The sequence below is a fragment of the Astatotilapia calliptera genome, chromosome 18 (genome assembly GCF_900246225.1).
Source record: "Astatotilapia calliptera chromosome 18, fAstCal1.2, whole genome shotgun sequence".
In the NCBI taxonomy this organism is placed as follows: domain Eukaryota; kingdom Metazoa; phylum Chordata; class Actinopteri; order Cichliformes; family Cichlidae; genus Astatotilapia; species Astatotilapia calliptera.
Window position 1 is genome coordinate 22887878 of NC_039319.1, and position 17699 is coordinate 22905576.

The following is a 17699-nucleotide window of genomic DNA, read 5'->3' on the forward strand; positions in this document are numbered from 1 at the left end:
CATTCTTTCATACAAGCATTTTTTTCAGTGTCCAAGTATTTTCTATGCAATATTCACCAAAGAAAAACAAACAAACCCAAGAAAAAAAAAAGACGAAATGCTGCATAAAGCGATTTTAATGTTTGCTTTTATTTTCAAACCACCATGACGTGGCCCAGAGAGCCGACATCACTGTTCACATTCATCCTCCGTACAGTAAGGCTTAAAAAATGTCATATGATACAGTCTGTGTGACGAAAAGACTCTGAAGTAGACATTGAGTTTTTCTTTTTTAACGTATTTAATTATTCATACAGTACGGCCACAATCTCAAGGCCTATGGCATACTGTCCACAGCTAAAGGTAATGTGCTCAAAAGTAACAGAAGGCAGAAAACATCTTACATTTCTTCAGATGCATCACACCAATGAGAGAAACGTGTTCATTAAGATGTGAAGCTATTGTAAATAAGTTACTAAGTTAGTGCTTTGTTAGTAGATGATGCACAGCATATCATTCAGACTGGACAAGCTCAAAAGTCACTTATATTTACCTGTAAGACTAAGTGATGCATTTTAATTTCCTATGGTTACTTCTTAAGTGCAGCTTATTGATTTATATCATTTGGAAAACCATTGTTATGCTAACTTTAATTGCTTAATATTTCCTACTTACTATCATGTACTTAAGTAGCTTACTGAGGAATCAAAAGTTTCCTAATACAAGAAATGAGGATGTGATAAAAGACGCGCCACGGAAAACTCTTTTTCCCCCTCTGCTCTTAGCATTTGATCTTTGGTGTCAATGTTTAGATGCTGTTGCTATTCAAGTTGCATGTCCTAGATTAACCACATTATCGACAACTACGAGCACACGCTATCCTTGAATATTCCTTTGAAAAAATAACACTGGTCCTTCACATTACACAATATAGCTGCTAGATTACGTATGGGTAACTACAAGACCTTTGTGAACTGTTAACCCAGTAATAATTATGGCGTATGCAGGCTCTTAAATAAGCTAAACTTCTTTTTTTTTGTCTTGTGCATTCACTTTTCAGCTCCTCTGTTTCTAAGCATGGACTCATTTTGTTGTAAAGATGAAAAACAAGGCCTCTTATTGTTCATATTGACACTGCATTGTGATTTTGGGTACAAAGGTGATCCTTAAGACCAGAAGCACCAGTTCTAAATCCTAAACGACTAGCATTGTTAAGCACTTACCTTATAAGTTGGTTTATTGCACTGAGTGTTACCCTCGAAAGCAACATGAAGCGTTACGTTAAGTCGGGACAAGCTCTACCATATATATGCTGCTGCTCAGAGTCAGCGCGATGTTGCCGTCACTGCTGTGACACAGACCTTCCTGCAGCCGAGGTGGGTTTTGTGCTTGAAGAGGACCGGGACCAGCTCCTTCTTATTTTGTTTACTGCTTCCTGCCGGAACCCCTGTCCTCTCTTCCATTTCTCTTACAGGTTGCACTCTGCCGTGTTTCACCCACCCTTCCTATTTGTCAATAAGTTTAACAAGGCTCTGGCGGAGGTCGTTAAGGTCAAAGATCTTGATGTCCAGAATTTCTATGGCTCTCTGGATCTCAGTATCCAAGCGATCCCGGTCCTCCAGAGAGTTACTCAGGTTCTGCTCCGTGTTCTGGATGCGACGTTCCAGGTCCGAGTTTCGCATCTCCATCTCCTGAAGTGAACGGTAAACACAGAAAAGGCAGAGGGAAATATTAGAAGGTTTACCAGAACCCGATAAGCAATGAAAACGTGCCGAGTTACTGTAAAAACGTCACTCCTACCCGTAATCTGTGGATGGCCTCGTCGCGCTGATGCTCCATTTCGTGGTACTCTCCTTTTTTGCTTTGCAAAATGTGAATTTCCTAGAGAATGAATGAAAGGTACTCATCAAAAAGTCAGTTTTTGTATGTTTTTGTTGATGTGTCATGTCATTCCTTGTTATTTAGCAAATATCCAACCTCATCTTTAGCCTTCAGCAAGGCCTCCAGCTCCTCCAGGGACTGGGTCAGCTCATCCTTCAACAGATCACTGGGGCCGTGGGCTTCAAGGTCAGCCACCTTACAAAACACACCAATGGAAATGTTGTGTATGTAAGACAATGTTTTAAAAAGCTTTTATTTGGTCCAGACTATTACTGGTTTGATTCAAATTATTTTTCCCTGGTCTACTTAAAACAATTGAACTATAATGAGAACAAAGACAATGTGAAATGCAGATCAGAGTGACCTCGTGTTTGGTTGAGATGTAGGGAACACCTTGGTCAGCCATTCATGCTCACAAACACACCTCTAACCAGCTTAAAATTAACCTTACATGGATGTTTTTCGACATCTTTGCAGGCACAGAGAGAGCACGAAAACTCCACACAGAAAGGCTCCAGTCGGCCCATCCAGCCTAGTTTAACACTCTATCCTGTGCAGCTTTTCTCCAACACAACGCCTCTTCCTCCATCTGCCTTGGTTTCATAAGAGTGCTGTGGAAGAGGACAAAATGCCACAAAGACGAATTCGCACGCTGGCTGGCACTTCACCATGTGTACAATCCAGAAATAGCTTTGGTGGGCAAACACAAACAGCAGCACTGCTTTCTATGCACTGAAAAGGAAGCCCTGAGCAGTAAGTTACACATTTTTGCACCATGCCATCCAGTCTAAGAGCTGAAATACACATACACACAGTCTAAGGTGGAGGTTATGGCTTGATCACAGCTGATAGAACATTATTTAATACAGCTAAGCAAGAATCTGTGGACACACTGCTATCTCTGAGATCAAATAGCAGAATAGCATGCTAATGTGCAGAGTTAGCACTTGATATTATATAAGTGTAATGTTTACCATGTTTATCATGTGCCGATTAGTCTTGGAGGTACTTAATATTCAGCTGAATAAACTGATTTCTGACCTGATGATGTCACTGCGATCAGTTATGACACTCCATCCTAAGGGAATAGCTATGCCAAATTTTATCCAAATCATTGATGACTATTGCTACGTCAAGCTATAAATATTAACCAAAGTGTGGCTCTAATATAGTATCTGCATAGACATTAGAATTCACCAGGAATAAATGTAAACATGGTAACCCATCCCACTGAATTTTACAGTCCGGATTAAGGTAAAACACAACCAAAATAACTGAAGCACAGCTAAAAACATTAAAAGGACTTATTCTAGCATTCGTCAGAACGTTTTGATGATGCACTCAGTTTGGACCATCCATCTATTTTCTTATCGGCTTATCCAATTTAGGGATAAGCAGGGCTGCGGAAGCCAATCCCAGCTGTGCCAGGGCAAGAGATAGGATGCACTCTGGACAGGTCACCAGCCCATCACAGAGATAACACACAGAGACAGCCATTCATGCTTACTTTCACGCCTATGGCCAGTCAAAATCACCAGTTAACCTACAGTAACATGCATGCATTTGCACTGTGAGAGGCAGGAGAACCCTCTACACCGAAAGGCCCCAGTCCCTGCACCACACTATAGTAATTCAGACATAAAAGCCTAAAGATTTTAACAACGACATGAAACGTAAAGGTGAATAACAGGAAAACTCATAGACTTTTAACACCTATAACTCTTATCAAAGCTAAAGAGCTCATCGGCGGACAGAATTAAACTTATCACAGAGAGCACTCAACTCTGTTTGCTTTCAGTCACACCTACAGATGGCTCACAGCGTTCACCTGCAACAATAAGCGGCTACTTCTACTATAATGAAGCCGTAGAAGAGCAACACTTTAACGAATGAAATCCTCATTGCATTGCATTTCATCTGAGCTCCATGAATTAGAAAGAAAAACAGAAGGACACCTCCAAAAACACCCCGAATGCCCCGTTGGATTATTTTAAACGGCGTATGGTTTAGACTCAAAAGAAGAAAAGAGGAAAAAAAAGAAGAAGAGAGAAACAAGTGGATGCCAACTCCCTCTGGTGATTTTTCATTTTTTCCTAACTGGGGCATTGAAAGTAGGATATTGCTGTCCTACAAACCCCCCTCTCCCTCTCTCACACACACACACCACCCCGGAGACATGAACCATTTTCAGCCACCTGGTCCCCTTCCTCAAACAGTAGGAACTAGCTCGGTCCAAAGGAGACGGGGTTCTCACTTGTATGATTAAATCAGTCGATGTGGACCAAAATAGTGAAAGCTGTTTCTTACTGAAATACCAGGGGAGCGCTTACGAATGAAACAGTAGTGATCGATACTGTAAGGCTGGGCTATAATGGAAAGGGATCGAGGTGTTAAAGCATCAAATCAGAGAGGTTTGTAAATGTCAGCCTGAGGCGACGTCGTCCCCAGCGGAATCAGCTCCCAGCAAATATGAAAATACCTTTTATTGATGAGCGGGTACAGGGAGGGCAGCGGCATCTGCATCCACCGGAGCCTGAGAAGTAATTCAAGTGTAAAACCCTCGTGAGGCTCTGTGTTTAGACCGAACTCCCTCGTGGCGAAACGTGAAATTTGGCGTGTACTTAGTGAACCGCTTCAACCAGCACAGATAACGCCTTGATTAAAGCTTCTGAGGGAAAAAGCCTGCAGCACAAGTCAGAGATTGATGGAGTGTGTTACCAGCAAAGCTTCTTTTTTCCAAACAACCAGTTTCAAAACAAGGAAATATAGTGTCTGCAAAGGACGACCCAATCAAAAGCAGCAGGGCTTCGCTCAGCAGCGTAGAGGCACACAACCCCGGATCAGTCTTGCAGCAATATCTCTCTGTTGCTTGTGCAATCTTACTTGTGTTCCTGTTCCACAGAAATGATCACTAGGTGTGACCTTAACCATTAGTTTCTATTCCACAGGTTACTGCAGAGTTGTATAAGAGCTTCAGAGGCCAGAGGAGAAAACTTCTCAGCTTTTAGACTCAGAATTGTAACTTTTTGTTAACCGTATGTCTCAACTTTTAGGTCACAGATGGTGCATTATCATGAATAACTAATCCCTCCGTTCTTTAAACTCCTTGTTGTGCTGATAGTTGGTGGATGGAGCCTTCTCAGCCAGAGTGCATTAGACAAGAGGCGATGTGAGGCAGTGGGAAATTCTGAGTGTGTCTTTGGACCAGTGGAGAAAAGTGAAAACCCAGAGTACAGAGATATTTTAATCTGCTTTTTTGCTATTGAAAACAAATTATTATGAAATAAAACAATAAGATCATTCAGCCAATTTCAGCATCTGACTCCAGCACTCTTCAGAAAGCATTAACAGGATTTAAAGGAAAGGTGATGTTTGCATTGCTACACTCACTTTACAATAAAGCTACCATCACCCAAAAATGACTCTTTTTAAAATGCAGTTTCAAACCATCTGCTTTAAAATGATTTCGTTTACAAGGTGACTTTCTGCTTAAGCATCCAAAGCAAAACTCACATGTGGGATGTTATAGTCTCACATAAAAGTTGGAGTGCAGGGATACAAAGAAGCTATGAAGACAAAAGCTACTATATACACAATAAAAAAGTGGGAGGTTAAAAAGTCCTGGGAATGAGGAAGAAGAATTTAGTCTGCAGCGTGTAGGTGTACTCAAAATTAAAACATGTACTCTGTTGAGCTTTTTGTAAGTTTATTTAGGTCATTATGTCTTCATTAGATTCTGAAAGTTTTAGACAGGTACATGGGGAGAGATGGGGGCGTGACACGCAGCAGGAGTCCCAGACTTAATCCAGATCTCCTGCTGCATGAGCTCAGCAAAACAACACTTTTTTTCCCAGCTTTTTTAAATGTATCTGTGGCCAGCAAATGCCAGACAATTTTGGATATTATTGGCATAAAGCTTAGTAATGGATCTCATTGTTATTGTTCACTGATGGAGTAGTAGTGATGTATACTCTTAGTGGGGTTTTTTTCCAGTTCAGATCCAAGGAGTTTGACTTAATCAGTCATAAAGATAAAGAGACAAAACCAATAGTAATAGTAATTACTGCTTTTAACAAGAAAAAAAAAAACATCCTGTATTTTATATGTTTCTATAATTTAATAGGTGAGACTTCAGGGTGAACACACTTCATCAGAGCATCCTCAAACTCCCTGAGGCTCACCTGGTCTCTGAGTCTTTCGGTCTCCTCCTGATATGCTGTCAGCTGTTTCTTCCACTGCTCCACGTTAGCATTCGCTTCATGCAAAGCTGCCACCAACTTAGAGTTGCTGTCCTGTAAAGTGAAGAGCTCAGCTTCCAGGTTCATCTCACAAATAGACCTGAAAAACACGAATACCAATACACATCTACGTCAAATCCAAAACTACGCACCCTGCCTCCCGGCCTATGGCAGCTGGGATAGACTCGAGAGCCGTTTCATCAGTTGCTGTTTCAGTGAGCTGGACCTTAACTTTCAATCAGAGTTTAAAAAAAAAATGTTAAAATTCCTCACAAAGAAGAAAAATTGTTACTTATTTAAACAAAAGCAACAATGCTTTTTAGATTTTAGATTTCATTAAGTGGAGTCATATCTAACTCTGTATCCCGCTATATAAAATTGAGAAAACTGATCAAACAATGCAGTGCAAATTTAGCTGATTCTGATTCAGGTACTTACAAATCTTTACAGGGAAAAAAGCTTATGCAGTGTTAGTAATAAACAAAACTGCCACATGTTGATGACTTCAATATTAAATCGAGTCTTGTGTCAAGCACTGCAACATGAGGATAAAAAACAATAGCTGGTTGTGGAGTAACAAGCAAGCTGTACTGCTGCCAAGAGTCTGGAACATGATGAAACTCTGATAGTCTGGTTAACACAATCACAGAGCCACTACACAAGTGTTAAGGAGGCTGTAGCCTGCAGCCGCACACCTAAAGGGCAGACGGAAACTTACTTCACAGGTCTGGTGACAGAGCAAAGAAACACTTATTAAAGCCCCAACCCCGACCCAGAGAGCAGAGATCAAACTGACCAACTGCATCAAGAGACGTTGGAAAGGAAAAAGACAAACGAAAGATGACAGATGATGATGACAGATAAAGATTTGTGTATTTTTCACATCTTTCCATCACGGTTCTTCAGTCCCCACTGACGTTTGTTCCAGTTTAAAATGAAGTGACCTTGAAACTTCTTTATCTCTGTGGCTTTAAACTGAATTTCCTGCACATTTGATGAATGCATGACTTGTAAGCGAGTAAGACAAGCCAGTTCCCACTCCATGAGTCCACTTTTATGCCACCTGCACAGAAGACATATACGATGATTGAATTTGATATGCTCTCTTCATCTTTGATCCTTTTCCTTTGCTCTGTCCAACATCTCCAAAGCTTGATGTTGTAAACTGGCCACACTTTGCCATGGTAACCGTTCAGGAGCTGCTTTCTTCGTGGTAATTGGACTATAGGGTATAAAAGCATTGTGGGTGGCTCAAAGCACTGAATGGAGGGATGCTTCCAAGCCTCATTCAGTGTTATGTATGAGTCAACACTTCGACAATGGCCTGTTCATTTCCTTAGGAGCTTCACAAACTGAATGACGTCAGCGGCGTTAATTAACACAGAAAAAATGAAAACCATGATAACACTCAGGAACCAAAAGGTAATGGATTGTCTGGTTAAGTGCAGCCAGAAGCACAGTCCACTTGAAATTTGAAAAACCCTCATGATGTTACAAAGACCGTTTGTAAAACACAGTGCGTGGTTACAGCAACTACTAGATTGTTATACTGTATTTTTCCGTCAGGGTGGCCACGTAGAGCGGGTCATCGACCAATCAGAATGTCAGTGGCTCAATCTCTGACCCCTATAAGTCCACACGCTCAAGTAGATGCTGCATGTCCTTGAACCATTCAGGTATGTGTTAACGCAATTCTTGAACATCCCAGGATTGGATGTTCAAGAAAATGAAACCCAAGATCACAATGTGCAATACTCACAGAAGTTTCAAAAACACCAAGAGTTACATCTCAGACTCATTAGAGGTTAGCATGGTAAACGCTGACGTTCATGACAGCACACTGGGACAATGTGCTGTGGACAGACGAGACCAAAGCGGAGAAGTTAGGCCATAATACACAGCACCAGAAAACCAAACACAGCATGTCAGCACAAACACCTCATGCCAACTGTTAGGGGTGATGATTTGGGCTTGTTTTGCATCTACAAAGTTGAACTGCTCCGTATATTAAAGTACTCTAGAGTCAAATGTGAGGCTGACAGCTAAAACTTGGCCCAAACTCAGTCACACAACAGGATAATGATCCTAAAGACAGCAGCAAATATACAACAGTATGGACAAAAAAGAAGGTGTTACAAGAGGCCCAGTCAAAGTCCACCTTCAACCCGATTGAAATGCTGATGTGAGCTGTGCATAAATTAATGCCTGTAGGCCTTAATGAGCTGAAGCAGCGGTATAAGGAAAAGTGGGTCTGAATTCCACCACGGTGATGTGAGAGATGACAAATTAAGTTATTCCACTTCCAAAAAATTCAATTCTCACATGACCGTATGTATCTGTAAATACAGTCTGTTCATATTCTAAAAAGCCAGTCTTCCTCTTCATAATGGCTAAATACAAAAGCATAAAACTAGCCATGTTGCGCTGATGCAAACCCAGGTATAGTGGAACTGCAAAGACTTGGCATTACCAACATGGCTGTCGAGTTGTGAGATTTACCTAGAAAACCTTTTTCACTGAAGAAGGTCATGGGGTGTGTTTGAAATCAGGCTGTTTCAGCTCTCAGTAATGAAACTTCAAGGCTTCCTTGGTTTCATTTCTGTGTGTGTGTGTGTGTGTGTGTGTGTGTGTGTGTGTGTGTGTGTGTGTGTGTGTGTGCAGTTACCCCTCAGAGAGCATCTTTTTAATGCGCTCCTTCTCAGAAGACAGGGTGATGTCTGCGCTCTGGCTGCGAAACAGCTTGTCCTCCGGTCCATTCACGCACATCACCGGTGGAGACTGGAGTTCATCCGAGAGGTCCTGAGAAACACATCAGTAAATGGACTCTCATAATAACTAATGCAGAATTATTAAGAAATAAAAAAAAAACCAGACTCTGCATTAAATGGATTTATTCAAAGTGAAGAGAGACCGCCTGCTTTTAGATGTTAAAATCCCATTCAAGTCAAAGTCTGCATATAAAATCAAGCAAAGCTATACAGCTCGTGATAATAATAAATGACTCTCTCTTCGCGGTCTTGTTCTCGATGGACTGACTGCTGTAACACGATAGTTTTAGCGTCTGATAAATGAGAAGCTTAGAGCTGTCTGCCCATCAGAGAAGGTATAAAATGTATAAAACTCAGAGGCAAGAAGAAAAAATAAAGATGCTTCCTGCACACGTGTTTTACATTTCCTCTAAATAATGACTCACCTGTGAGAACTGCAGAGGAAATCCGTGAGGTGGAAAAAACGGAAAAGAAGAACATATCACCACGAAGCACACAACACGAAATGACCTTTTCAACACATCACAGTCAGAAAGCGTGCTTTGCGGACTGATCAGTTATGCAGTGCAGTGCCACTTAGAAAGTACAATGAATTGAAGCAGTTGGCAATTTTCTGGAGCTTTGGCTCTCCCAATGTGTTCGTTAAATCGATCGGGAGTGAGAGACGTCACTTGGAACCTGCTCAGCCGTAGAATTAAAAAGGAAATAGGCATGTTCCTCAAGATCAGGCAGATGTAACTGAAGGCTGATTATTCTTTATTGATGGAAAAGGGCCCTGAGCTGACTACGTTTTCATCATTAGAAGTGTTTCAAGTCAGAGGCTTCTGGGTAGCTGTGGGGAGAAATTGTGAGTGTGGTGTACTGCTGAGCAGCATCGGATAATTTTACCATCGTCCTAGTTTTCCTCATTTTCACTTCCCTCTGAGACAACTGACCCAGCTCACATTTCTTTTGCTTTTCGTTCCCCTCTCTCCCCGTCCCTCCTTTGATTTAGTCACAGCGGCCCTGTCTAATAGCTGAGCTGCAGCAAGTAATACAGGTGCATTCATCTAATCATCTAATTTCAGTCTTGAAATGCCCAAAATGTGCATGAATAACAGAGGTTTCACATTTACAGCTTCTCGGTGACACTCACAAACCTTTGCTCTTCTTTCATGCTCATGCTTTCTAAAAGGACGGCGCTCACCTGAGGAGCAGCGATGGTGAGTGCAGTGTTGGCCAGTTCTTTGTCCTGTGACTTTTCTCGCGCCAGACGAGCTGCATCTTTCACCTCCTTAAACTTCTCTGCAAACTGTACAGGAGAGGGCAAGTCATGACCTAGACAATGCAGCACAAACCCTCTACAAGAAATGGATGGCACATTTTTAAAAATGCTGTACTTTGACCTACCTGATGCAGTTGCTGCTCTGTGGCAAAGCCCAGACCGTAGACCGTGTTGGCGCGGCTGTCAGCCCACTGACCAAACTTCTGAGACGTCTTAGTAAATGTCATGCTGGGCGTAACAGTGCAGTTGATAATTGCCTGCAGATAAAGAGATAACAGAGGTCGTCCCCTTAGGTGCAGGTGAAGAGAGCAGATGGCTCTGGGAGCAGACGCTATCTTCCTTCTTAGACTATGGCAGCAACATGCTCTAACTGAGGCACTGCAAGTTATTATTTTTATTTCTTATGATAACTTATGACACATTTCACCAGTGAATGGTAACATTTTACTCTTACTTTACTAAGAAAGTTATCAAAATGCAGTTTTAACCGTAGATGACCTCTCCACAAATTGAGGCAGAATATGGGGGAACAACTCGATAAATTAATGCATCAACTCATGGACCTGGAGGAATGCTGAGAAGAACCGGATGAGGAAGAGCATGAAGAGACAAAGAAGGAAACTTTGGAGCAGCTGGATGAATTCAATGACTTATGTCAGGAGATGAGATCATTGTGGATGAGCTCAGTGGGTGATGAGCCGCTGGAGGCTTGGCTGATGCCTCCAAAACCTGGGAGTTGATACAACTCTTTCCTTGAAGCAGCCGGGAACGACTGAGAATAAGACAGGCAGAGATGGGCCCGGATGTGATGAAGGGGAAACTGTTACCAGATGTGACACGCAGCAGAAAATTTACATCCTCACAGCCTTGAGAAAACTTGGAGAGAGTCTTACTCCAGAAGATGAGACTTTTCTCACTGAAAACACCACAGCGACACGCAGACTCAGTTTGAAAAAGTGACTGCAAAACAAGGGTTTTAATAAAAAAAAAAATTAAAAAAAAGCCTTTAGTTAGCTGTGGTGTGAAAACCAATTCTACAGATGTGCCTCTGGCTGCTCAGAAGATCCACCAACTGGGGGGTAAGTGGTTCCCTGGCTGATTGCTGACGTATCCCTGGGCAGATGTAATGATATTTATATAGCAGTTCTTCTATCTGAGCACAAAAAGTGCTTCGTTCACTCAAACACATCTCTACTCTTAAGCACTGTATGTATTATACTAAAACACCCCAGTAGATAAAACTCCATGTCAGTATCTTGGCCAAAGATACTTCAACTTGAGGACACTGGAGTAACCAGGAATTAAACCACCAACCTTTCAGTTGATAAACAACCCGCTCTACCTCCTGAGCCTCAGTGGGAATGTTAGGTTTAAAAGAACTAAGGCGAATAAGTAGAGTAGAAAAGTGCTATATAAGTACCAGTCCATCTATTATTTAATAACTAGACAACACCTCAATATGCATTTTCCTACTGAATTCCACTATTTTTCCCATCCTAATAAATACCGCATGACATTCACTTTGTAAATTACATTTCCATTTAAAGTAAAATAGTAAATAAAGCATGTCAAAGGGAAAATCCCTCTGCAGACTTACAGTGAGCACTGAAGGAAGTGAATGTAATATCTGAATGTATAAAGCGGGACATGTTTTGGGAGTAATGCCCGGCAGGTGTTAACGTGTTTGTTTGTGGTCAAATTTAGTCACACCAATGGAGTCACAGCAGAGCGAGATCGATATTAGTAACTGAAGCGTACCAAGATCAAAGTGAAGGTCGAGTACGCCAGTGTGCCCCACCAAACCATACACACTCTCTTTACGTTCCCATCACACCTTCTTCTGAATGTTTAATGCACCATGTAACTCCCCATATGAAGACTGTTTACTGGTGTGTAAACAGAATGCTTTAAAGGATGTGTGCAGATGTTGTAACAGGGTTCACATTTTAGCTATGTCAGGGATGTGGCATCCAGCTTGGCATTTAACTCTGTGGTCCAAAGTTAAGTGTTTCATCAGCCACGGCATGAAAGGGGTGGTCTTGGACTTTAGCACCGACACTCACGGTCCCTACTCACTTTGTTTATTCCCATCAGTGAGATTGAGAGTTTTAATGCTTCCACAAGCATCTGGACATGTTGTTATTACATTTGGTTCACATTTCATAGTAAATCTTTGCGCACTAACATTAGAGACTTATGCTGGAGCATTTAAATCGAAAATAGGCCTCAGCAGAGCCTCACCACAGCTATAGATGATATAGTAGCAAGGCCATGAAGTGGAGTATTGAGCCACTGTATTTGTATTACTGAACCGGTTTTGTTAAAATCAGCGGTTGGTTTGGCATGAACATTAATAGGAGGTTACCAGGATGCCATTTTCACGCATGTTCTCCCTTGAGACCTGTTTCGGCAATTGCTCACACTTCTGCCAAAAGGGCAGCAGCTGCACAATCAAAACATATCTACCAGGTTTATCACATCATTCTCTGGGAAGTTGCCAAAGCTGGCTCTGTCCTTCCTAACACATGACCCCAAAAAAGAAAAAAAGAAAAGGAAAACACACCTATTTATAAACCTGTTTTATTTTACGTCATCTCCTGTGTTAGAGCAACGGCACTGAAAATACTAGAACTGCAGGCAGCTTAAGAAGAAGCATCCCCCACCCCTTTCCCCTCCAACCAATGATTACATGAACTCTGCGCTCTGCGTTTGTGTGCCGACGTGCTTGACATAACATGCTGGATTCTAGCAGCAGGAGCAGCAGTGGCAGAGAAGATTACTGTGGAGCCAGACACCAGCCCTGGCAGGATTGGGCTACTGAACGGCCAACTGCTGCCTCGCGCTGCCTTCTGGGAAGCAGAAATGTGGGTCACACTAGAGGTGCTAAGATGAGATCAGATGGGTCCCCTCCCCACCCGCCTAATCTAAATCCACAAGCCCGGACCAAAGATGCTCTGGCTGCTGATGTGTTGAGCTTCGATTTGGTTTAGTTTGTTATATAATTCTTCACCTCACAGGACTTCTGGTGGGAGTGTGGTTGATGAGTAAAAATTCAATCTCAAGCTGCTGTTTGTCTTGCTTTTTTAGACCTGTGGCATTATTTCAAAACCCCTTTTGATTCCAAAGCCACCAACTTTTACTTATTACTTCTAGACAGCAGATCTGTATTTGTTTGTTGTTTCTCCCCCTGTCCATCTTTAATCTTTCTTCTTTGCTGAATCTAAAATTTTGTCTACACCAATTTCCCACGCACTCACCTTTGTCCCGCCCACACTAATGATGCGATACACGTTGCGGGTAGCATCGTAGAAGAAGGACACTGTGACAGCATGCTTGCTGGCCGGTATCCAGTTCCTCTTGGTGGTGGGGTCGATTTGGAAAACATGGGCCCGGGCGCTGAAGATCGGCTGCTCCCTGAAGGAGGAATCACAGAGGGATGATGATTAGATGCTGTGAGAAGGGAATGTCAAAGTAAAAATCCCTCTGCAGACTTAAAGTAATGTGCACTGGCACTGAAGGAACTGAATGTAAAGTCTAAATGTATAAAATGAGCATCGAACCATTAAAATATGGTCCATTAATAAAACCGTTTTGCTTAAAAATCCTTTCTTGTTTGCATGAAAAACACAAATCTGTCTTTTTTTTTTCATAACAGGACATCTCTGTCTCCCCTGTCATCCAGGGACAGATCATCCTTTGGCTATCTCCCACTATTTTTCCTGCGTCATCCACCAGTCAAACAGGGTTAGCTGGCAAAGCATGTTGACTAGAACTCTCTGAACCCTCTCCCGAGTCGTCACCCTCCACGCTCTGATCTGCGCCTGGCAGGTTTTGCTCCGATGTATCCTGGATACGAGGTAAATATATCAAAGCAACACAGTCAGTGGTGCCGGGAGGTGGTTTAGCCACTGCCCTGTGGTGTGAACAGCAGCACTGCTAACCCCTCCTTTCTCCTCAGCAGGGGTGAAAGTGAGTATCACAAGAAGACGCCTCTGTCATTCACTGGTATAGAAATGCAAATCAGAAGAGCTGCTATGTAGTAAGATAATGAAATAGTTCAAAAAAAGGACGTGCATTCTTTAACGCACTATAGCTATTTCCAGTGGAACTGCATTATTTTGGCTAGTTTTGGTGCAGTGACCTCATTGCAAATACAAAAACCAACAATGGTTTCTCTGGATGCATTTCATGTAGACATGGTTGAGATAACCTGCTATAGCTCACAATGACCATCAGAATGGAGAAAGGTGCTTAAAAAAGGGACTTTGCTGTTGGTGCCAGACAGGCTGATCTGAGTATTTCGGAAACTGTTGATCTACTGGGATTTTCCCACACAATAATTTCTAGGGTTTACAGAGAATGGTCTGAAAATATCCACTAAGCTTGTTGATGCCAAGGTCAGAGGAGAATGGCCAGCCTGCTTCAATTCTGACCCTACCTGGGGGGCAACATTAATTCAAATAATCACTCATTACAACCAAGTTAAGCAGAAGAGCATCTCTGAATGCATAACACATCTAACCTTGAAGCAGCTGGACTACAGCAGCAGAAGCCCAACCCTTTCAACCATGTTCCAGTCTGATAATAAGCCATGCTGCAATTCTGCTTTTCAGTCACATTAACTCTCTGCTGCCTGCGGCTTTTATGCTTCCTGATTAAGACAGGAAACAGCATAAAGGTCAGCCCGCTGTGACCTCTGCAGAAAATGGTAAAAACAGGTCATTATTTAAGCCCAGGGGGAATAAAGCTACTAACCAGTTATCAGAAAGTCAAGGGACTATCAAATAATCTGTCATATTTATGTTATTCTTTATTTTCCATGAAGCCCATGAGTCAGTCAATAAGGTCATTGATGTCAAACAATCATAAAGTGCTAGTTTTACACAGAACATAAAATGGGTAAGAGTGAAGGTGGACCTGCTATTAACTCTAATATCATCCCATCACTGCCACGCTTTCACCTTGCCTGAGGTGACGAGCTCTGCCACATAATATCTGGCATCCGACCGAACAACACGGACCGCTTTGCAAACAGAACGAACCAGGAATCAACCAAACGGACAAACACAGGCTGCAAACGTGTTTGTGTCAACATGTTTAGTTTCCTCTCTCAGAAAACGTTTGAAACACAAAGGTGGTCAAACTAGTGTATGTATATGCTGAAAGAAATGAACAGTGTAGTTTTTATGGCAGCTGCATTTTAACAGAGACAAAATATGAAACAAAAACCTTATGTCTGGAGCTGCATGCATGATTTTGACAAATGGGGTGAGGATGATTGTTGAGGAAGGTGGTGGATCAGCCCAAAGCTCCACGGGAAGAGATTGTTAACGATCTGAAGGCAGCTGGAACTGCAGTCACCAAGAACACCATTGGTAACACAGGATGCTGCAATACATTGAAATATTGCAGCACCTGCAAGTTCCCCTTCTCAAGAAGGCACGTGCACACCTCTGTCTTCAGTTTGCCAGTCACAATCTCGATTTAGAGAAGGTTTGCGAGAAAACCAATATCGAGCTCTTTGGAAGAGAAATGCTGAGTTCGACTAAAAGAACACCATCCTCTACAGACAAGCACAGAGGTGGAAACAGACGGGGCCATGTATCATGAAACTGTGAATACTGCCAAAGCACCAAAGGAGTGGCTAAAGAAGAGGTCATAAAGTGGTGCAGCCAGGCTCCAGACCTCAATCTTACAGAAAACGGTTGGAGGGAGCTGAAGCATCAAGCTGCATAGCAGCAGTCAAGAATTTCACTCACTGATCTGCAAATCAATTATAACTTTTATGTGATGTTTACTTTTCTTGTCGAATGAAGTGATTCACCAGGGGATCGAATAATTATTTCCCCCTCTGTATAGTCTGTTAACTGAACAGCAGAACAATTCAATTACTTGACCTTCATCCTCAGTAGAGGGGGTGGCCTACTTAATGGAGGTCTCTAAGCATGATAACAAAGCCTGGGAGTGATTAGACAGGAATTAGTGTGTTCATCCTGAGGCGTAGCTCTGACCTCTGTCACTAACTACAATATCTAAAATCTGTTTCACCTGGTTTCTTTTGATCTAAATCTTCTAAGAGAAATGTTAAACACTACACAGTCTGATTAATAAAAAAGGGAGTGAGGCAGCAATAGGAAATATCTACATTAACGTGAGTGAAAGTAGGATTTTGTCATGGTAACACCTGCTCCCCTAGGATGGCCCCAGAATCTATGCTTCTCCTCCCAATCAGCTGAAAATGGTTTTAAATAAACTAAGCTGGGGCCACATGGGACTACATAACAATATGTCTTAATTTAACAGATTCATTAAGTCTGAAATGAAACCAGAGCGCTGCTCCAGATGTGCTCCACAGCCAACATCAGCAGAGCAGTGATAAATGTTCATATGCAGCCTTACTACTACAGTTTTAAACTCACTACAAATGATTGCTTTAAATCAAAGCTTAAGTCCCCCTGATCTGATAACAAGATCTCAAAGTATTTGTGTTAGATTTATGTAAAGTGTCTGCCATCCCAATGTCACATGCAAGTACAAGAAATCTAAATAGATAAATAAATAAATAAATATTAAAGGACAAGCTGGTAGATGGCCATACCTTTCTCTGTGGTGAGGAAACATCTTAGAAGATCACCAAGACTTCTTTTCTGTAAAAGAAAAGACTGAGGATTGGTTAGACAACTGTTAACGTAAATTACTTTAATAAAAAATTATACCAGAAAAAAAACCCCGGAATAATCATAAAAGTTTGTCCCTGTAGTTTAACATTTTTCCCCGCTCTTAATTCTTACTTAAAGTCTAGTTAAATCTGTGTCGTGGATAGAGAGGCGCTTACCCCATTTCGGTGTAAAACCTCGTCGAGTCTGTTATCTAACAATATTTTGCGTCCTGAAACTGCTGCTGCTGTCCCAGTTGGTCTCCTCTTCCTTTCAGTCACAGCTACCAGATGCTTTATTCTTGCTTTATTCTCCAGGGGGGGGAGGTTTCACCGCAAGGCGCTGCACTCCGCCTGCTGCAGCCCGCCAAGTGGCACCGTCCTGCCCCGAGCAGCTCGCAGAGTCAGAAGCCGGGGAGAGCAGAGCTGCTGCGGACGGCAATGGCTGAAGTGACCGCGGGCTGCTCCGAGTCCATCTTCGTCCTGCCACAGAACACGGGACCTCTTTGTTTCCTCGTCTTTCACTGCTTATCCTGTACGGCCAAACCTCTCTGTTCTCCCCTTCAGTTGTTGGCTCTTCATCCGGCCGGCTGTTCGCATTCAACAGCCGGCTGTATAGTACCACCTGCTGGCTCTGCAGCCTCCAAACACCCGCTCCAGCTGTGTGTGACAGTCAGGTATGGAAACTATGTCAACGCGCCTGCATGTGTGCAATGCAAACCGGAGCTTTAAGGTCTGCCTTGACCTAAAAAAGAAAAAGAAGAAAAAAAAGTGAAGAGTCGTGCAACAGCCCATTTAGGACCTATTGGTGTAATGAGATTTTGCAATATGAGAATCCTCCTGTTGTTTTGCCCTCTTAAGCAGATTAAAGAGAACTCCACATGCTAGTAATTCATCTCACAGGAGAAATAAAA

At 42.3% G+C, this 17699-nt stretch overlaps 1 protein-coding gene across 4 annotated transcripts; it reads right to left on the reverse strand.

Annotated features, from left to right (window-relative positions):
- Positions 1-110: 110 nt before the first annotated feature.
- LOC113010015 (homer protein homolog 3-like) lies at positions 111-17650 on the reverse strand. Of its 4 annotated transcripts, none has more exons than XM_026148782.1 (11): positions 16966-17650; positions 16729-16777; positions 13388-13544; positions 10256-10387; positions 10053-10157; positions 9292-9300; positions 8764-8876; positions 6042-6198; positions 1957-2055; positions 1780-1860; positions 111-1670 (listed from the first exon to the last, which is right to left on the reverse strand). In XM_026148782.1, exons 2-11 carry the CDS (start codon positions 16749-16751, stop codon positions 1485-1487), a joined length of 1062 nt encoding a protein of 353 aa, XP_026004567.1. In that variant the 5' UTR covers positions 16752-16777; positions 16966-17650; the 3' UTR covers positions 111-1484. The 4 variants fall into 4 exon arrangements, with proteins under 4 accessions (XP_026004567.1, XP_026004565.1, XP_026004568.1 ...); XM_026148780.1 differs by having other exon boundaries at positions 8764-8897; XM_026148783.1 differs by lacking the exon at positions 9292-9300.
- Positions 17651-17699: the final 49 nt, after the last annotated feature.

Excerpts from the sequence above, each read along its gene's own strand:
- LOC113010015 (XM_026148780.1), bottom strand. The coding sequence starts at position 16,751 with ATGTTTCCTCACCACAGAGAAAG. Across the intron at positions 13,545-16,728 it reads TTTCCTCACCACAGAGAAAG|GGAGCAGCCGATCTTCAGCG; the intron begins GTATGGCCATCT and ends TTCCTCCTTCAG. Across the intron at positions 1,861-1,956 it reads TGCTGAAGGCTAAAGATGAG|GAAATTCACATTTTGCAAAG; the intron begins GTTGGATATTTG and ends TTCATTCTCTAG.